This window comes from Schistocerca gregaria, chromosome 4 (genome assembly GCF_023897955.1).
Source record: "Schistocerca gregaria isolate iqSchGreg1 chromosome 4, iqSchGreg1.2, whole genome shotgun sequence".
In the NCBI taxonomy this organism is placed as follows: Eukaryota; Metazoa; Arthropoda; class Insecta; order Orthoptera; family Acrididae; genus Schistocerca; species Schistocerca gregaria.
In genome coordinates this window covers 687,718,649-687,741,187 of record NC_064923.1, presented here as the reverse complement: position 1 = coordinate 687,741,187, position 22,539 = coordinate 687,718,649, and the positions used below count along the sequence as shown (strand labels likewise).

Below are 22,539 nucleotides of genomic sequence, written 5' to 3'. Positions count from 1 at the left end.
CCGTCGAATGTCGCTAGCTGCGCAGCATTTGTGCACCGCCGCCGTCAGTGTCAGCCAGTTTGCCGTGCCATACGGAGCTCCATCGCAGTCTTTAACACTGGTAGCATGCCGCGACAGCATGGACGTGAACCGTATGTGCAGTTGACGGACTTTGAGCGAGGGCGTATGGTGGGCATGCGGGAGGCCGGGTGGACGTACCGCCGAATTGCTCAACACGTGGGGCGTGAGGTCTCCACAGTACATCGATGTTGTCGCCAGTGGTCGGCGGAAGGTGCACGTGCCCGTCGACCTGGGACCGGACCGCAGCGACGCACGGATGCACGCCAAGACCGTTGGATCCTACGCAGTGCCGTAGGGGACCGCACCGCCACCTCCCAGCAAATTAGGTACACTGTTGCTCATGGGGTATCGGCGAGGACCATTTGCAACCGTCTCCATGAAGCTGGGCTACGGTCCCGCACACCGTTAGGCCGTCTTCCGCTCACGCCCCAACATCGTGCCGCTGTCCTCCAGTGGTGTCGCGACAGGCGTGAATGGAGGGACGAATGGAGACGTGTCGTCTTCAGCGATGAGAGTCGCTTATGCCTTTGTGCCAATGATAGTCGTATGCGTGTTTGGCGCCGTGCAGGTGAGCGCCACAATCAGGACTGCATACGACCGAGGCACACAGGGCCAACACCCGGCATCATGGAGTGGGGAGCGATCTCCTACACTGGCCGTACACCTCTGGTGATCGTCGAGGAGACACTGAATAGTGCATGGTACATCCAAACCGTCATCGAACCCATCGTTCTACCATTCCTAGACCGGCAGGGGAACTTGCTCTTCCAACAGGACAATGCACGTCCGCATGTATCCCGTGCCACCCAACGTGCTCTAGAAGGTGTAAGTCAACTACACTGGCCAGCAAGATCTCCGGATCTGTCCCCCATTGAGCATGTTTGGGACTGGATGAAGCGTCGTCTCACGCGGTCTGCACGTCCAGCACGAACGCTGGTCCAACTGAGGCGCCAGGTGGAAATGGCATGGCAAGCCGTTCCACAGGACTACATCCAGCATCTCTACGATCGTCTCCATGGGAGAAAAGCAGCCTGCATTGCTGCGAAAGGTGGATATACACTGTACTAGTGCCGACATTGTGCATGCTCTGTTGCCTGTGTCTATGTGCCTGTGGTTCTGTCAGTGTGATCATGTGATGTATCTGACCCCAGGAATGTGTCAATAAAGTTTCCCCTTCCTGGGACAATGAATTCAAGGTGTTCTTATTTCAATTTCCAGGAGTGTATTACTATGCTGCTGATATTTTCAATGCAGTATACTTCTCAGCAAATTTTCTTTTTCCTCCCTCTGATCACTTCCAAAAATATTTCTCTTCATCCATTTTCTTATACATCCTTAAGTCTGCCAGTCCACTTCACTCTGTCGACTTCACCTTAAGCATTTTACTCCGTAGACACATTAGACAAATTTCTTATGATTTCTCTTCTTGCTTTTTAACTGTCCACGATTCACTGATGCTTAACACAAAACTCCTAACATAACATTTAGTAAATCCTTTCCTCAGCTCAATTGGAATTCTTGTAGACGTTAGTAACTGCTCCACCCTTTCAAATGCTCTCTTTCCACAGATATTCATGTCATTAAACTTCCCACGTACTGAAAAGATTTTACTTGTGCTGTCTTTTTCCGTCTAAGAGTATGTGAAGTGGAGCTTCCTTCTTGCTTATTCTCTTCTCTTTTACATCTCCTATACTTATCTTCATTCATCTAAATCTGTATTTACGTCTCCATCTGCATAGAGACTCCGCTCCCACCGTACGGCAAGTGGCAGAGGGTACCCCGTACCACTACTACTCATTTCACTTCCTGTTCCGCTGGGAAATAGACGGGTGGGAAAATGACAATTTAAAACCATCCAAATGGTTCCGTATGACTACTAATTTCTCATATCTTATCTTCGTGGTTCTTACGCGCAATGCATGTTGGCGTCAGTGAAATCGTTCTGCAGCCAACTTCAAATGGTGATTCTCTAAATTTTGCCAATAGCGTTCCTCGAAAAGAAAGTCGGCTTCCCTCAAGAGATTCCCATTTCAGTTCCCAAACCATGTCCGTAATATTTGCATGTCGTTCGAACCTATCAATAACAAATCTATCATCCCGCCTCGGAATTTTTTCTATGTTTTCCATTAATACGACCTGGTACTGATCCCAAACACTCTCGCAATACTGAAGAATAGGTGTCACTAGCGTTCTATATGAGGTCTCCTTTACAGATGAATAAACTTTCCTAGAGTCATCCCCACAAGCCGAAGTCGACCATTCGCCTTCCCTACCACAACTTTCGCATGCTCATTTCATTTCACATCGCTTTGCAAAGGTACGCCCAAATACTTAAATGAGAAGGATGTGTGAGGTAAGACACTACTATCGCTCTACCCAAAGATTACAGGTTTGATCTTCCTACTCATCCGCGTTAACTTACATTTTTCTACATTTAGAGCTCATTGCCATTCATCATACCAACTAGAAATTTTATCTAAGTCGTATCCTCCTACAGGACCCAAATTCGACACATTACCTTACGCCATGGCAGCATCGGCCAACAGCCGCAGATTCCTGCCCACCCTGTCCAACAAATCACTTATGTATATAATGAATAATAGCAGTCCCTTCACACTTCCTCGGGGCACTACCGACGATACCCTTGTCCTTGCTACTTGCTCCTTCAGCAGTACCCATCCACATTTTCTGTAGCTTCTTTTCTGATTCCGCTAGCAGCGTTCGATCATCCACATACTTAATAGTCTTGCTCCTTTGTCCTTCAATTACAATGCTTCTTGCTTTGTCTGCAATCTTACCTATCACTTCTTCTCATTAAATGATGAACAGCTTCGGTGTTAGTAAGCATTCTTGCCCTCATGCTCATCTTTTCTGCGCCCTCATTCCTCATTCCGTCACGTTTCGCTTTGAATACTATTACTATATTAACCTTTTGTCTAACCAGTCTCAACGAACATCATTTAAAAGTTTCAGTAGCCTTCTCCTCTTGACTCTATCGAAAGCCTCCTTCTAGTCAATAAAACAAATATATAGATCCTCGTTCTATAAGTATTTCTTTTATCGTCCTGAGACGACCGATACCATCTCTCGTTTCTTACCCTTTCTGAATCCAAACTGGCATTCCCCAATACTTTCCTTGATATTCTGATTTATTCTCCTCATCAGATTTAGTGGTAAGAGAGCCCAGGGGATAGCCCGTTAAAAACTGGATTAAGCATGAAAACAAGAAGAAGGTGTACTGGACTGTGAAAAAAAAAGAACAGTGATCGGTCCAAGCTTGACAAGCCATGGCGTAGTGTTTAAGTGGTCATGGTGTTGGAATGCAAAGCGAGCGAGCTCTGTTCAAAGCTCCCTCGTACTATTTTACTCTATTTCGCTTATTTTAAAAAAAAATTTTTGCTTTTACCTGTATTCAGATTTGTGTCTGTGTCGTGATGTAATGCCCTTTTGCAGCAGCGAGTTGTAAGGATGGAACCTATAACGAAAGTTGCTTCTGTACAATTCCTATATTAGTACCCGAATGTAAGTGACTTTCGGATGGGAACCGCAAACATTTGATGACAAGGCGACAAGTCAACCGAATCCTCTACCGCAAAACACGTCTGGTGTACCATACACGGTATTAGTGTCATATGATAGGACGTTATCTGTACGACTGGTGAATGAGTGAGATACGTCACTTTGCCCGGCTTCGGTGTTCGTAGGAATGTGAATGTGACCACCTCCAAGGAAATGATGAGAACATAATAGTTTGTCACATAAACTGAACATAATAGTTTGCGGCATAAGCTGCTACAAATGAATGCAACCGTTTCAGAATCTGTGGAAACATACGCTTTTAAAGTTTTCGAAGATGCGTTCCGTTTTGGAAGTTTTGAATCTTGAAGTCCTTTGTTGTACCGTAGTTCAGATGCGTTTATTAGTTGTTTTTATTTCTGTGAGACGTCAGTGTGATATATCGCCTGCTCTCACTATTCATCACATTTACTTACAACGGTAACGTATTCTTAACACATGACTAACGAGGGTAATCCCAAAAGTAAGGTCTGTATTTTATAAGTACATAGACCTGTTTATTTCTACAGTGGCTTACATCAGTTTACACATTGAACATTTAGCGATTGTTCGACATAATCATCATTTCTGTCGATGCATTTTTGGAGACGCTGTGTCATTCTTTGTATGCCCATGTCATACCAGGTCGCCGCCATGCTGTTCAGATAGTTATTAACCTCTTCTTTCACGTGGTAGTCGGAGCTGAATCGCATTCCAGCCAAATGTTCTTTTAACTTAGGGAACAGGTGATAGTCACTGGCGCCAATTCAGGACTGAAGGGCGGGTGGGTGATTAAGTTCCACTGAAACTGGTGCAGGAGAGAGACGGTCTGCCGAGCGACGTGTGGTTGAGTGTTGTCATGGAGAATGTGAACGCCCTTGCTCAACATTCCTCTTCTCCGGTTCTGAATTGCCCATTTGAGTTTTTTCAGAGTCTCACAGTACCCGTCAGCGTTAACTGTGGTCCCAGAGATTCAGCTCCGACGTCGAGGGGGAAGAAGAGGTTCATAACCTTCTGAACAGCATGGTGACGTGTTGGTATGACACGGGCATACAAAAACTGTCACAGCGTCTACAAAAATGCATCGACAGAAATGATGGGTGGGAAAATAGCTAAATGTTCAAGCTGTAAACTGATGTAAGCCCTTGTAGAAACAAACAGGTCTATGTAGTTATAAAAAATAGGAGACCTTACTTTACGGATTACCCTCGTACATTCTGTAACCAAGGTATAGTATGACAACTGCCAAGACTACAGAAAGAGAACGAACATTTCAATGATCGGACGGACAGTTCATAAAGTTGTGAAAATAACCGTATATAAAGGGTGTTACAAAAAGGTGTTGCCAAACTTTCAGGAAACATTCCTCACACACAAATAAAGAAAAGATGTTATGTGGACATGTGTCCGGAAACGCTTAATTTCCATGTTAGAGCTCATTTTAGTTTCGTCAGTATGTACTGTACTTCCGCGATTCACCGCCAGTTGGCCCAATTGAAGGAAGGTAATGTTGACTTCGGTGCTTGTGTTGACATGCGACTTATTGCTCTACGGTACTAGCATCAAGCACACCAGTACGTAGCATCAACAGGTTAGTGTTCATCACGAACGTGGTTTTGCAGTCAGTGCAATGTTTACAAATGCGGAGTTCGCAGCCGCTCATCTGATGTATGGATTAGCACGGGGCAATAGCCGTGGCGCAGTTCGTTTCTATCGAGACAGATTTCCAGAACGAAGGTGTCCCGACAGGAAGACGTTCGAAGCAATTGATCGGCAGCTTAGGGAGCACGCAATATTCCAGCCTATGACTCGCGACTGTGGAAGACCTATAACGACGAGCACACCTGCAATGGACGACGCAATTCTTCGTGCAGTTGACGATAACCCTAATGTCAGCGTCAGAGAAGTTGCCGCTCTACAAGGTAACGTTGACCACGTCACTCTATGGAGAGTGCTACAGGAGAACCAGTTGTTTCCGTACCACATACAGCGTTTGCAGGCACTATTAGCAGCTAATTGGCCTCCACGGGTACACTTCTGCGAATGGTTCATCCAACAATGTGTCAGCTCTCATTTCAGTGCAAATGTTCTCTTTACGGGTGAGGTTTCATTCCAATGTGATAAAATTGTAAATTTTCACAGTCAACATGTGTGGGCTGACGAGAATCCGCACGCAGTTGTGCTATCACGTCATCAACACGATTTTCTGTGAACGTTTGGGCAGGCATTGTTGGTGATGTCTTGCTTGGGCCCCATGCTCTTCCACCTACGCTCAACGGAGCACGTTAAGATGATTTCATACGGGATACTCTACCAGTGCTGCTAGAACATGTGCCTTTACAAGTACGACACAACATGTGGTTCATGCACAATGGAGCTCCTGCACCTTTCAGTCGAAGTGTTAGTAGGCTTCCCAACAACAGATTCGGTGACCGATGGATTGCTTGAGGCGTACCAATTCCATGGCCTCCACGCTCTCCTGACCTCAACCCTCTTGACTATCATTTATGGGGGCATTTGAAAGGTCTTGTCGACGCAACCCCGGTACCAAATATAGAGACTCTTCGTGCTCGCATTGTGGACGGCTGTGATACAATACGCCAATCTCCAGGGCTGCATCAGCGCATCAGGGATTCCATGCCACGGAGGGCGGATGCATGTATCCTCGCTAACGGAGGACATTTTGAACATTTCCTGTAACGAAGTGTTTGAAGTCACGCTGGTACGTTCTGCTGCTGTGTGTTTCCATTCCATGATTAATGTGATTTGAAGAGAAGTAATAGAATGAGCTCTAACATGGAAAGTAAGCATTTCCGGACACATGTCCACCTAACGTCTTTCCTTATTTGTGTTTGAGGAATGTTTCCTGAAAGTTTGGCTTCCTTTTTTTTAACACCCTGCATGAGGCATGAGGGCTTTAGAACCCGGCTCGCCCGCTTTTTTAGTCCAACACCATGACCACTTAACCACAGCACCATAGCTACCACACTGTGCTCAATATTGTACCTTTTAATCTTGGACCATTCACTGCTTCTACTCTATAATTTTTCATAGTTCAGTACGCCTTCATCTTGCTTGATCTTTGTTCAGTTTTTGACGGATTATCCCCTGTGCCATCTTACCACTAAAAGTGGGGGGAGGGGCGGGGGGAGGGGGGCAATGGGAAGGTTTCCTCGTTAGTATGAGTGATATGACTAGCTGTCCTACAGTCTTCAAGTATTTTCCCTGCACTTTTAGAGATGAAAGTTCCAAGAATGGTCTTAAGTGTACTGTGGCTTTAATTACACACTCTACTGAAGATCCACGTCAGCGGAAAGTGTTGAGTATTAACAAGGGAACCTACCCGTCACTCCCCCCTCAGATTTAGTTATAAGTTGGCAGAGAGGATAGGCCGTGAAAAACTGAACACAGTTCAATCGAGAAAACAGGAAGAAGTTACGTGGAACTGTGGAAAAAATAAGCGAAATATACAAACTGAGTATTCCATGCGCAAGATAAGCAACATCAAGGAGAGTGTGAGTTCAGGAGCGCCGTGGTGACGTGGTTTGCGTGAGCAGCTGCGGAACGAGAGATCCTTGGTTAAAGTCTTCCCTCGAGTGAAAACTTTACTTTCTTTATTTCCACAAAGTTATGGTCTGTCCGTTCGTTCATTGACGTCTCTGTTCACTGTAATAAGTTTCGTTTCTTGTGTTTTGCGACCGCAGCACAAAACCGTGCGATTAGTAGACGAAAGGACGTGTCTCTTCAATGGGAACCCGAAAACATTTGATCGAAAGGCCATAGGTCAACCAATTCCTGCACAGGAAAACGCGTCTGATATATTATATACGGCACTCGTGACGGCATGTGCGTCACATGACCGAAATATGTTGTCCACCCACCTAACTTGTACACCTGGCGAATGGGTAAAAAAATCTTCTATCTTGCCCGATTTTGGTTTTCTTGTGGATGTGATAATCACTCGCAAAAAAGTGATGAAAACAGAAGAGTTTGTCACATGAACTGCAACAAATGATTGCAACAGTTTCACAGTGGCACAGTTTTCCCTGTGCTCTGTCAAAACATATGTTTTCAAATTTTTCCGTGTGTAGACCGTGAAATCTTGCATATATCCAAGCAAATCTGAACATTTCCTGGAATTTCGGAGAGAGAAGTTGATTATGTGTGACTGCTTGAACTTTGATAATTGTCTGAAAATAAAAAATTATACTTTTCACTCAAGGGAAGACTTGAACCAAGGACCTCTCGTTTTGCAGCTGCTCACGCTTACCACGGCACCACGGCGCTGCTGAGCTCACACTCTCCTTGGTGTTGCCTACCTTGCACATGGACTACTCAGTTTGTACATTTTGCTTATTTTTTTCATAGTTCCACACAACTTCTTCCTGTTTTCTCGATTGATCTGTGTTCTGTTTTTCAATGCCTATCCACTGTGCCAACGTATAGCGAAATCTGAGGGGGGTGCGATAGGGAGGTTCCCTTGTAAGGGAGACAGTCGGTTGTTCCGCCGTGTGACGTCAGAGAGTGGATCACCTTGCACGCTGGCGGTGAGCTGCCGCTCGGGCAGGCGGATGGTGGCGGCTGTGAGGACGACGGGCTCGCTGCGGCCCTTCAGGTTGTACGAGTAGACGCAGGCGTGGTATCGCTCGCCCGGGCTCAGACTGGACACGGCGAAGGCGGCGACGGGCGCCGACAGGTTGGCGCGCAGAGCCTGCGACTCGGCCTCGCGCACCTCCAGCAGGAAGGACTGCGGCAGGCCGCCGTTGAAGCCCTCCGAGCAGCGCACCGCCAGCGAGTCCGTGGACACGTTCAGCACCGAGCAGTTGTGCACCTGGTCCGGCCGGCCTGCACACCAAAGCGGCAAGTTCATCGATCACTGAATGCGCAATGGCTGTCGTTTGGACCTGGCAAACCTTTCATTTTCTCCACAAACTTTAATGATTTAAGCTGAAGAAATGAATTAATATCATTATCACGGCTGGCAATTGAATCCGGGTCTCCTTGCTTGCTAGGGAGGAATGCTAACCATTGCACTACCGCTCTATAGCAAACATTTTTCCCCGTTGTAATGGTTCTCTATTTACGTGACCATTACGGCACTATTACCCCAGTTCTCGACACCAGTAATATCGTACTATGTTTCTACGAAGTAACATATTTTTGTGGCAATATTCACATTTGGTTTTATTCATGTATAGGTACTCAGATGTATCGATACATTATAATCCAGAATGACATTTTCACTCTGCAGCGGAGTGTGCGCTGATATGAAACTTCCTGGCACATTAAAACTGTGTGCCCGACCGAGACTCGAACTCGGGACCTTTGCCTTTCGCGGGCAAGTGCTCTACCAACTGAGCTACCGAAGCACGACTCACGCCCGGTACTCACAGTACTGGCAGAAGTAAAGCTGTGAGTACCGGGCGTGAGTCGTGCTTCGGTAGCTCAGATGGTAGAGCACTTGCCCGCGAAAGGCAAAGGTCCCGAGTTCGAGTCTCGGTCGGGCACACAGTTTTAATGTGCCAGGAAGTTTCATATCAGCGCACACTCCGCTGCAGAGTGAAAATCTCATTCTGGAAACATCCCCCAGGCTGTGGCTAAGCCATGTCTCCACAGTATCCTTTCTTTCAGGAGTGTTAGTTCTGCATGTTTCGCAGAAGAGCTTCTGTAAAGTTTGGAAGGTAGGAGACGGATACTGGCAGAAGTAAAGCTGTGAGTACCGGGCGTGAGTCGTGCTTCGGTAGCTCAGTTGGTAGAGCACTTGCCCGCGAAAGGCAAAGGTCCCGAGTTCGAGTCTCGGTCGGGCACACAGTTTTAATCTGCCAGGAAGTTTCATACATTATAATGATACGGTTCTCATGTGTATTAATTTCTGTGAGACTGTCATAATCTTTGCCCTACTTGTGACCGTTTTGGCGCTAATGCGCAGAGAGGAGTCTTTGTTTCACTTTGTAGAAGTTAAGTTGTTAAACTTCCCGGCAGATTAAAACCGTGTGCCCGAACGAGACTCGAACTCGGGACCTGTTCCTTTCGCGGGCAAGTGCTCTTCAATCTGCGCTACCGAAGCACGACTCACGTCCGGTCCTCACAGCTTTATTTCTGCCAGTATCTCGTCTCCTACCTTCCGAGTTCGAGTCTCGGTCGGGCACACCGTTTTAATCTGACAGGAAGTTACCTATCAGCGCACACTTCGCTGCAGAGAGAAAATCTCATTCAGTTAAGTTGTTATTTCGCTTTCTAAAAGAACAGTCAAGTCTTCCTTTTGCTTACAGTGGAAATTAAATATAAGAAGATTGATACAAAACTGTTTTCCTGATGATGGGACAATTAATAAGAAGTATATGTGAATTTACAAGAAGTTTAAAAAAAATGTGGATAGTTTCGCAGCAACGTAATAACTACTACAAATGCGGATCTGAAAAGAAAAAACATTCCATGATGCAGTAAATGGCTCGTTATCATATAGAATGAGAGTGAACAAACCATACCTTCAAAGCAACATTTTAAAACCATGGCACGTTGTTTAGTTAATCGCCAGTAAATGAAGATTATGGAAACTGCAAGATCACCAAGAAGGAGACGCTTCACATACCCACGTTCTAAGACGGAATAACTTATCACCCACGCTGCAATGAGCAAAATACGTTTTTGCAGAAATAAAGTGTAATTATCTGTAAATATTGTTATGAAATTTTGTGCTTCAATCTCGGGAAAACTAAAGAGAAATATATGATATTGTATTTTATATCCTACTTCAATAAAGATCACAGTACCAGCCTAAATAATTTCTTTAATATTACGTGCCACAAAAATGATAATTAGAGAATACTGTCTCAAGACAACATTTTGTATTTTTTTATGTTAGGGATATAACAGATCCGCTTCAAGCTACACTGAGAGTCGAGCCCCTCATACTTTCGAGGGTTAAAAACGTATTCAACGAAAAGATGCACCGAATAATCACTAGTTATAGTTCTTCTACAGGTCATTTACTTTACAATGTTTTAAATTATTTGTCATGTTTAGTGACAGTCCACTGACATTCAGGATGTTTCACTGTTATAGGTACAAACGAAAGGGGCGAGAAGAATACAATGAAGTAAGTAAATAATCCTATAATATAATGTCCAGAAGCTTACTTCTTCTCCTATACAACGAATGCACAAATACAGTCGTGCCAATGTGACAACACTGTTAATATCTAAGGAAACGTTTATTCCGATTCAGTGAAGTGCAGTACACTGTGATAAACAGCCCCCTATAATTTTATCGTCACTCATTATACCTAAGTGCTGGTAAATAGCCTTCCCACAGCGAGTGTATGATTCGTGGTCCGCCAAAAGCATGGCCTGCCATGTCCCTAAAACAAACGCATGGAATTTTTAAAGGCTTTGGTCTGTCCTAGCCCTGCTGAACTCCGGAAACGCATTGAAGAACACGCCTGCGATTTTTGAATGCGTGCGAGAATCGTCGAAAGGAAGTGCTGGAGTTTGCCTACACATAAAGGTGGCCATGTGCAATAATTGTTGTAATGTGTCTGTCCAAAATGTGCATCTCTGCAATTTGAATCCTCAGTAACTCTGTTATAAAATGTACGAGAACGAACGAGACGCCACTATTGTGTAAAACACTATTGTGTAAAACACTGTGTGAACAAGGTGTTCAAGCACTCTGTCGTAACATGTTGTATAGGAGAAACCATTAGTTTCTGGACCGATGTTATGATATTTGTTTGTATTATAGTCATCTACTCGCCCTTTCAGTTTGTACCTATAATATTCAAACTCTCTGTATCTGAGGAAAAGCCGGCCGCTGGTGGCCGAGCGGTTCTGGCGCTACAGTCTGGAACAGCGCGACCGCCATGGTCGCAGGTTCGAATCCTGCCACGGGCATGGATGTGTGTGTTGTTCTTAGGATAGTTAGGTTTAAGTAGTTCTAAGTTCTAGGGGACTGATGACCTCAGCAGTTGAGTCCCATAGTGCTCAGAGCCATTTGAACCAAATCTGAGGAAAAGCAACGGACCTAGAACAGATCCTTGCCGACGCCCTCTCTCTACAAGACCATAGGCTGACTCAATTCCTTCTCTATTTGTTGGCTACAGAAGGTAATTTTTTGCTTCCTGCGTTCCTGCTATCAATGAAATTATGTGAAGATATTATACGGTTCAGAAATCAAATACGTACTATGATTAAAACAGTTAACACTCCTAAGGTCCCTTGAAAGACACGTCACATAATGATCTTGAAACTTGTAACGCCGGAAATGCATATACTCCTATTTCCATCTGTTGTACTATAAATTTTTCCTTATTTTGTTACCTGAAGATATGACATTTCTGTGTCTTTATATATTCTAATTGTTTCGTAAATATTATTTGTATTTTTACGCTGAGTCTTGCCTAGGGAAAACTATGCTATCTAAAGATTACATCGATAGGTCGTGTGGAGAACCAAAGTGTTTAGGATCTTTGGTAGTGTTAACTCTGCCGGGTGGAGCGCGGGCAGAGCAGAGTCTGGGTGGTGTTGGGCGGTGAAGCAGGTGTGTTGAGTGACGCTCCCGCGAGTTGCTGCGCTTTCGGGGTTTGGCAGCATGTAATTGCGCTCGACTTGCTATGATAGTTTCTGGCACGGTGTCACGGACAGGAAACATTAGCTAGCACACATCAAGAGCCCGTTTCGCCTGGTGACCGTGTCGAGAAGAAGGCGCGCCAACATCCAGCTCCTGCAACAGCGACGGCAGGCAATAGGTGATAGACGCCACCTCCTCGATCGACGACTTCAAACCTTCAATCAACCAACAAGGAAGACTGAAAGCACGTAAAGTTTTAGAACTGTATGGCAGACCTCAGCCTTTCAAACTGTTCCATTTGCATCACTAAAATACAGTAACTTAGCATGAACCTTTGTTGCTCATTGTCTCAATTGCATTACCAAGCAGGGTCCCTTCCTTTTCCCAAATGAACCCGAATGTCGTTGAAATTCTAACGTCAGCATTAAAGTAATATCATTCCTTTTCACTGCTTTAATTTCAAAGTTCAGTTAAAGTCTTCATAGCTGGCTACAATATTTAGATTACACAAACACAAATTGAGTGTGCGAGTTTTGTTACCATATTTTAGCTTACCTGTGACTGCAGCTCAGCTTGGTACGTACTACATTTTATCATTGTTAATTGTTGAGAATCATTTAATTCCAGTTGAAAGTAAAATCTCTTAATTCTAAATTGCGTAGATTCAAGTTGCTTTTGAGATGACTGTTGAGGTAGCCAAAGGCAAACCTGATTTTATTTAATTTCGTAGTGTTTCAGAAACAAAGCTCACTATTAATTTCAGTTACTAAATTAACTTTCAGTTTTCCTGTTTTATTAATTCTTTTGCTGAATTAAGTCGGAGTGTAGCGAAATTTATTACTTCTGACAAACATTCAGTTTCCACACAACATGTGTCAACCTTCAGGTGGCATGCTTTTAGTGCTAATTATATGTACATTAACCTTTCGTTTTCTGTTATTATAGTAGTTGTGCATAGGACTGGCGACCGTAAATTTCCCCAAATCTCAAATATCTAATTAACGCCAGACTATTGTTAACGTAACGACTGCACATTTACTTTCTTTATTAACTTTACTCTTTTTCAAAATTGATTTCCACCAGTTTCATTTGCATTTAGATGTAACCCTTGCTCCCTCTTTACCGATAGCTTAACTTCGGTGACAATTGCCTTTCCCAAATTTCCATTAGGTACACGCGGTTTAAGTTTTCACTGTCATTAAGGTCGATAAGTGAGGGGGAGATTACAAACTGTAGTTTGGATTTCTCTCCGTCACTCTCTCTCTCTCTCTCTCTCTCTCTCTCTCTCTCTCTCTCTCTCTCTCTCTCTAGCTCTCACTGTCACCCTCTACTCCCTGGGCGGGCAGACAATTCTCTGACACTAAGTAGCGTAAGGTCTTGCTACAAGGATTAACGAATGGTTTGGTCAAGCGTGTGTGTCGTGGGTAAGCCCCCTGCGCGCACCAGATGGACAGGCAGGTAGTTTCGGCTCGGGGCCTGAGACAGGTGCCGCCGGCACACAGGTCCGTACCGGCGGCGATGATGTGGAAGACGCAGGGCGCGCGCTGGCTGCCGATGTGGTTGCTGGCCCAGCAGAGCAGCGTGCCGTAGTCGAGCTCCGTGGCCGGCGTGTAGGCGACGTAGCTGACGGGCCCCGCCCTGGCGACGCGCGACGGCGCCACGTCCAGGCTCTCCGCCGAGTTGTTGAACGTCCAGCGGAACGTCACGTCCGCCGGGTTCGCCTCCACCTCGCACGAGATGTTGGCGCGCTCGTTCTTCGCCACGCCGATCACCCGGCTCTGGTTCGGCTTGCACGTCGGAGCATCTGCGCACAATAAAAAGGTACCTTATTTTATGAAAACAACAGTCTTGATCACGTTTCATCATTTTTCATCATACACTACTGGCCATTAAAATTGCTATACCAAGAAGAAATGAAGATGATAAACGGCTATTGATTGGACAAATATATTACAACTGACATGTGATTACATTTCCACACCATTTGGGTGCATAGATCCTGAGAAATCAGTACCCAGAACAACCACCTCTCACCGTAATAATGGCCTTGATACGCCTGGGCATCGAGTCAAACAGAGCTTGGATGGCGTGTACAGGTACAGCTCCCCTTGCAGCTTCAACACGATACCACAATTCATCAAGAGTAATAACTGGCGTACACGATACCACAGTACTGGCGTACTGTGACGAGCCAGTTGTTCGGCCACCATTGACCAAACGTTTTCAATTGGTGAGAGATGTGGAGTATGTGCTGGCCAGGGCAGCAGCCGGACATTTTCGGTAAACAGATAGGCCCGTACAGGACCTCCAACATGCGGTCGTGCGCTATCCTGCTGAAATGTAGGATTTCGGAGGGATCGAATGAAGGGTAGAGCCACGGGTCGTAACACATCTGAAATATAAGGTCTACTGTTCAATGTGCCGTCAATGTGAACAAGAGGTGACCGAGGCGTGTAACCAATGACACCCCATGTCATCACGCCGGGTGATACGCCAGAATGGCGATGACGAATACACGCTACCGATGTGCGTTCACCGCGATGTCGCCAAACACGGATGCGACCATCATAATGCTGTAAACAGAACCGGGATTCATCCGAAAAAATGACGTTTTGCCATTCGTGCACCAAGGTTCGTCGTTGTGTGCACCATCGCAGGCGCTCGTGTCTGTGATGCTGCGTCAAGGGTAACCGCTGTCATGGTCTCCGAGCTGATAGTCCATGCTGCTGCAAATGTCGTCGAACTGTTCGTGCAGACGGTTGCTGTCTTGCAAACGTCCCCATCTGTTCACTCAGGCATCGAGACGTGGCTGCACGTTCAGTTACAGCCATGCGGATAAGATGCCTATCATCTAGACTGATAGTGATACGAGGCCATTGAGATTCAGAACAGCGTTCCGTATTACCCTCCTGAACCCACCGATTCCATATTCTGCTAACAGTCATTGGATCGCGACCAACGAGAGCAGCAATGTCGCAATACGATAAACCGCAATCGCGATAGGCTACAAAAAAAATGGCTCTGAGCACTATGGGACTTAACATCTACGGTCATCAGTCCCCTAGAACTTAGAACTACTTAAACCTAACTAACCTAAGGACATCACATATCACCCAGTCATCACGAGGCAGAGAAAATCCCTGCCCCCGGATAGGCTACAATCCAACCTTTATCAAAGTCGGAAACGTGATCGTACGCATTTCTCCTCGTTACACGAGGCACCACAACAACGTTTCACCAGGCAACGCAGGTCAACTGCTGTTTGAGTATGAGAAATCGGTCGGAATCTTTCCAAATGTCAACACGGTGTAGGTGTCGTCCCCGGCGCCAACGTTGTGCGAAAGCTCTGAAAAGTTAATCATATGCATATCAAGCGTCTTCTTCCTGTTGGTTAAATTTCGCGTCTGTAGCACGTCTTCTTCGTGATGCAGCAATTTCAATGGGCAATAGTGTATATCGGTCGAATTAGACAGTCTTCTGTGGACACTTGTCTGCATTGAGGTACATTTATGATGATTACCTGACATTGTAAACCGTATTGGAGGCTATCTCAGACTCCAAATGGTTGTTGTTATTATTAATAAGTTTATTTGCCCCGATCGTACAAAAATACGCAATGATTAATAGTTTCAGCGAAATCAAGCTTCAATATTCAGGTCACTGTAATAGAAAAAGAATTTTACAGGACCAGACCATTTCGTCGACTATTTACATTAATTGGACCCAACTGCAACATATGTAGAAGTGCAACTATGGAAAATTCTAACGTAAAACCGCCATGAAATGCATACAAATTCAAAGTAAACATAAGGTATAGGCTCGACATTCCGTATGTTGTCATACAATAAGAGAATACCTGTGCGAACAGTGCACAACAGTTCCAAATGGAACACATAAAACGAGTACAAAATGTTTTCATGTTGTGTCCTTGTTGACATTGAAACCTCCCCTTAGAAAAATTTATGAATTACTGTGCTGGTAAACCCCTTACATTACTTGATTTTCAAACAGCTGAGCAGAACTGAAAGTACTCAGACATTTCTCTCTTTACTTATTCTGATCAACACTAAACTGACACACAATATTTTTAGCGCAATGCAATCTGACTTCCGATAATCCCTACAAAATAATGGCCCTACTAACAACAACCTATACCTTTCATCAATCACTTACCTCACAAAAATCTTCATTGCTCGAACTACTGCAATACAGCGAGCGCCAATACTACCAGCTAAATAAAAGTTTCTAACTACTGAAGGCACTAACTACTGACAGGCATAGTTAGCACATGAAGGATGTTGACAGAGAACAAACAATGTATTTACATTAATGGTGTTCAAAAGGCATACAGGGTGTTTCAAAAATGACCGGTATATTTGAAATGGCAATAAAAACTAAACGAGCAGCGATAGAAATACACCGTTTGTTGCAATATGCTTGGGACAACAGTAGATTTTCAGGCGGACAAACTTTCGAAATTACAGTAGTTACAATTTTCAAAAACAGATGGCGCTACGGTCTGGGAAACTCTATAGTACGATATTTTCCTCATATCCACCATGCGTAGCAATAATATGGCGTAGTCTCTGAATGAAATTAGCCGAAACCTTTGACAACGTGTCTGGCGGAATGGCTTTACATACAGATGATATGTACTGATTCAACTGTTCAATTGTTTCTGAATTCTGACGATACACCTGGTATTTCAGGTGTCCCCACAGAAAGAAGTCACAGGGGTTCATGTCTGGCGAATAGGGAGGCCAATCCACGCCGCCTCCTTTATGTTTCGGATAGCCCAAAGCAATCACACGATCATTGAAATATTCGTTCAGGAAATTAAAGACGTCGGCCGTGCGATGTGGCCGGGCAACATCTTGCATAAACCACGAGGTGTTCCAAGTGTCGTCTAAGGCAGTTTGTACCGCCACAAATTCACGATGAATGTCCAGATAGCGTGATGCAGTAATCGTTTCGGATCTGAAAAATGGGCCAATGATTCCTTTGGAAGAAATGGCGGCCCAGACCAGTACTTTTTGAGGATGCAGGGACGATGGGACTGCAACATGGGGCTTTTCGGTACCCCATATGCGCCAGTTCTGTTTATTGACGAAGCCGTCGAGGTAAAAATAAGATTCGTCAGTAAACCAAATGCTGCCCACATGCATATCGCCGTTATCAATCCTGTGCATTATATCGTTAGCGAATGTCTATCGTGCAGCAATGGTAGCGGCGCTGAGGGGTTGCCGCGTTTGAATTTTGTATGGATAGAGGTGTAAACTCTGGCGCATGAGACGATACGTGGACGTTGGCGTCATTTGGAACAGAGCTGCAACACGGCGAACGGCAACCCGAGGCCGCTTTGGATCACGTGCTGCAATAGCAGCACGTTGCCCTCTGTGGTTGCCGTACGCGGTCGCCCTACCTTTCCAGCACGTTCATCCGTCACGTTCCCAGTCCGTTGAAATTTTTCAAACAGATCCTTTACTGTATCGCTTTTCGGTCATTTGGTTACATTAAACCTCCGTTGAAAACTTCGTCTTGTTGCAACAACACTGTGTTCTGGGCGGTGGAATTCCAACACCAGAAAAATCCTCCGTTCTAAGGACTAAACCATGTTGTCCACAGCACACTTGCACGTTGTGAACAGCACACGCTTACAGCAGAAAGACGACGTACAGAATGGCGCACCCACAGACTGCGTTGTCCTCTATATCTTTCACATCACTTGCAGCGCCATCTGTTGTTGAAAATTGTAACTACTGTAATTTCGAAAGTTTGTCCGCCTGAAAATGTACTGTTGTCCCAAGCATATTGCAACAAACGGTGTATTTCTATAACTGCTCGTTTAGTTTTTATTGCCGTTTCAAATATACCGGTCATTTTTGAAACACCATATATATATATATATATATATATATATATATATATATATATATATATATATATATATATATATACGCATAGTTAGCAAATGAAAGATTTTGATAGTGAACAAACAATGTATTTAACTTAATAGAGTCCAAAACTCATTGACGTCCAGTCTCACAAATTTACTCTTTCTGATGAACACACGTACAGATCATTCGCTCTCAAAACTCTGTCATCTCTCTTCCCACATCCACCACTGCTGGCGGCTCTTCACCACCTGCGCAACGCTACGCTCTTTTCACATCCAACTGCCCAGCACTACAATAGCGAATATTCCAATAATGCCAACCAGCCACAGACTGCACACAACACAGCCGGCGATTTTCATACAAAGCGCTACGTGATGTTACCAACATAAAAACCTAAACAGCCTACTTACGGAACCTGATAGGGAACTGTTATTTGGCAATCTACGGAATACATCGTATTCTGAGACGTCACCAGTTGATAGCAGTATTTTGCAACGTAATATTACGCCTTCGAAACACAATGTAAGGAATTTAATATTTCTTATACGAGAGTTAAAAGTAGAGTTCGGTCCAAAACTTAAATATAATGAGTCATTTTGTAACACTCATATAAGAGACTTAATACATTGGACTACAATGTAGACCACGAGCTGCTCAATACGCAGAACCAGATCACTGAAGAGACATTGTTATAGACTCTATACTCATATTTAGTAAATTCAAACAACACCACTTTTACATTTTAATCTGTATATACCAAGAATTTATTATTGTAACCTTAAGAATATATCACTTTATGTATTTCATAACAATGAACACAACATTGATAGAAGGCACAGTAATAATATACTTGTAACAATTTTCTGATGTAAATATTTGGAAAACCATGCATGTAATCGTTTTCCTTTTATAGATTTTTATGTATATGAAAATATTAAAAGTAAAAAATATGAATTTCCTTACATTGTATTTTTCAGACACTATCTTATAAATGACTGCTGCCATCTGGTGACGCCTCAACACCATTAATTTTATTGATTGTCTCGTAAAAGTTTCCTATCAGATACCGATAAGACCACCTAATTAAAACATTTAATATACTTCTTATGTATTTTATTTGTTCGTGTTATGCACTGTTCGCACAGCTATTTTCTTCTTGTATATCGAGAGAAGGTATCTTGCAATTTCCTTTGTCCATCTAACATCACCTTACGACAAGCGTTAACCAAAACCGAGACGATAAGTCGGTGGAGTTGGACGGTCTACATTAAAAACTGTGAAATTAGTGTTGTGGAAAAGTCAATGTAGGAATGGCTGAATGGGCCATCAGTATCAGAATCACTGAAAGTGAACAGTATTGTTGGCTGGGATAGGTAGAAAAATCCGCTTTTGGGGGCTCATGAGCCCTGTAGGACTGGTCACGCAATGAAATTTTCTAACAACGCTGGTTTTCGCTGTGGAGAAAATCACTCATTCCCATTTATTCATGTAAGCCGTTGGTATTCATAAATATGACAACTGGTTTAACAAAGAAGAAAATCTCAATGTAAACAGGTTATGGACCTTCTGTGGGAATCTCAGAGAGCAAATACTGAGGAAATTGACAGAAACTGTGGACCGGTGGCGCTCGATGGAATGTAAATCGGCTCTGAGGCGCGCCGAGATATTCCGCGGATGTGCGATAACGCTATGATTCGGATGGCACAGTGGTTAAAACATTTCTTCCGAAAAAAACTTCACAGCTGGAAATTCCCCCATAAATAATCACAGTTGGCATCAAATGAAAACTGTACTTCGCCCTAGCCACGAGAATAGGAAACCGTAAATTCCAAATGAACTTGAGCATTGTCACATGGACCTGCAGAATGAAACTGAAAAAAAAAGAAAAGCAAAGAAAATATCCGCCGAAGCACATACGCTTTACGGCATGTCGAGTACACCATCAATATTATATTTCTTTGGTTGGAGGTAAATTTAGCTGCTGAAAATCCATTCTCAGTCATTGTCAAAGCGGGTAACCCTTATCTGAATCCCACCTGAAAATAACTGATATCTAGAATGAGGAGATATCTGAAACAGTCTGCCTTGACAAGTAGGCCAAAGATGAAAACAGAGATATCTAGCAGTAATATTATCATCCTTTGTATTCGGATGTTACATTCAGACTTTTTGGTGCTTAGAGGGACCTTTTATCTTACTTTATATTTGAAGTTAACTTGAGCTGCCCTTTGCAAGAATGTTTCAGTTATTGGCAATAAGAAAACATTTTCTCAGTGTCCCAGTTTGTATAACTAAATCTAACATAACGTCATCCCCCTTTCTAATATACCTCAGCATTTTCAGAACAGGAAAAGTAATAATAATAATAATAAATAGCAGTTCCATAATGTTTCATACCACAAATTGTCTGAATTTTTATTTGTACTGTAAACGTATTGTCAGCTTTCAATGTGATCTAGTGATTCACGTGGAACGAGAATAGAGTCTTGATAACAGTTGGTACTGCAGAAATGGTAGGCAACAGTTAATGCCATATTTGTGAATTCGCGTACGGAACAAAGAATATATAACGAACTTTATTATTTGGACGATTATAAATGGTTCAAATGGCTCTGAACAGTATGGGACCTAACTTCTGAAGTCATCAGTCCTCTAGAACTTAGAACTACTTAAACCTAACTAACCTAAGGACATCACACACATCCATGCCCGAGGCAGGATTCGAACCTGCGACCGTAGCAGCCGCGCGGTTCCAGAGTGTAGCGCCTAGAACCTCTCGTCCACCCCGGTCGGCGACGATTGTAAGTGGCAGAATCGTCACTACAGATTCTGTAGTAACTGAAAGACACGTGTGTTTGTAAACAGCCCTTACATTTAATTGTGGGAGGAACACACCCTTTTGAACATTTATTATGGTACTGGGCTACATAAAAGTCTGTTTATTCGTGAGATTATTGCTATACCACTGGTGCAGAACAGTATGACAGTTAGGGAAACATTACATGAGGCTAAATTATATGAAGATTGAGTGATACCATCTACATCAGTAGAATACGAAGACTGATTGCTTTGTCTCAGGAAGAAATTTATTAGAAACCATCCTTACAGCTGTATTTCCATTATACAGCGGTGAAAAATAGTAATACCTTAACGTAACTCATTTCTTTTGGTTTACTAAGAATACTTCATAGGCGTCATAATGTCATGCGGCGCAATCAAACACAAGAAAGTAAAGTACCCCATTGAACTTCGTAAATAAACAGTTTGTGCCTGATCTAGAAGGTTAATTAACTCTACTTTCATTTAGCAAACTTTTACTTTCACGTAGCTGAAATTAACACTTCTAGAGCTGGAAATTTCAATATTGCTTGCCAATGTAATATTTAGTATATCGGGTGCCGTAAAACGGTGATCCTTAAACGAATAGTAAAGTAATGATCTAAGATATTACAGAAAGCAGGTTCTTATAAAATCACAGACTTTCTAAGTAGATGCTAAACTCTATTGTCAGGCACGATATTGACAGAGGGAAGCACCAGATAGTTCAGCATTATTCTTCATAGGAATAACAGTCACATCGCAATGTGTGACTGATATGGCGTGGCACCTGGAAAGAAATGTCTAAAATGCAGATATATTCCACTTTAAATTCTAGCTGTATGTGGAACAAACGCAGTGTCACATCCAGTGGCGTTTATTGTGCCAACATTTTGACCAGGGACGCAGCAATGTGGATGATCCTGATCGAGAGATCTAGATCTTGCACCACATTTTTTGACAAGATGAAAGTGTTTCTCGGGGGACAGAGATTTTCCAATACTGAGGACATTTATACAGGGGCTTCGAATGTCTTGTAACACTTATACCAATTAGAAGGAGGTTTACATTATGAAACTGTGTATCTGCAGTAATGGTGTGTGTATTCTTTGTTATTTAAAGCCACTGATTTGTGACAAGAAAATTTAGAGTTTATGTATATATGAAGCAATGAAATGATTTGTTAAAATTATAAACTTTTATAAGAAGTGTATCTTTATAAAGAAGACAATGTTTATTGAAAGCTGGTTCATGCTTAGGGCACTTGTAACTCTAATATAGAAAAGACATAGGAAAGTCCAACCGCAACGGAAATGGCATGGTGCGATGTAAAAGGTGGTTTTTGCTGTCGAACTGGGCGGTTCCTTGGGGTGAACGGTATACAATATCTGTCTAATTATAGCATGGTACACTTTGACTGGGCGAAGAAAGGCAACTGGAAGTTGATGTGCAAAGGAATTTGGCCTCGCATGTTAATCTGGCTATTATTTGGTATTCTCGGTAAAAATTAATGGCTCTAATATGTTGAAAAACCAAGGCAAAGAAGAGATTTTATAGAGCATTCGAACATCAAGAGCCGTGAGTATAGTAAGCCGCCATGTCTCTTGCCACCAAAACTTCGCCACTGCTTTGCTAACTTCGT

The 22,539-nt window shown here is 43.4% G+C and overlaps 1 protein-coding gene and 2 non-coding genes across 3 annotated transcripts in view; 1 reads left to right on the top strand and 2 right to left on the bottom strand.

Moving 5' to 3' along the window:
* LOC126267514 (hemicentin-2-like) overlaps positions 1-22,539 on the bottom strand; it is a 794,065-nt gene that overhangs the window by 120,799 nt on the left and 650,727 nt on the right. The window contains exons 10-11 of the mRNA XM_049972813.1: positions 13,694-13,987; positions 8,149-8,460 (exon numbers count right to left, since the gene is read on the bottom strand). Coding sequence (XP_049828770.1) covers positions 8,149-8,460; positions 13,694-13,987 — 606 coding nt within the window. The remainder of the gene's footprint in view (positions 1-8,148; positions 8,461-13,693; positions 13,988-22,539) is intronic.
* Positions 8,911-8,985, bottom strand: Trnas-cga (transfer RNA serine (anticodon CGA)). The gene has a single exon. It is a non-coding gene; the product is annotated as a tRNA-Ser (tRNA).
* Trnas-cga (transfer RNA serine (anticodon CGA)) lies at positions 9,349-9,423 on the top strand. The gene has a single exon. It is a non-coding gene; the product is annotated as a tRNA-Ser (tRNA).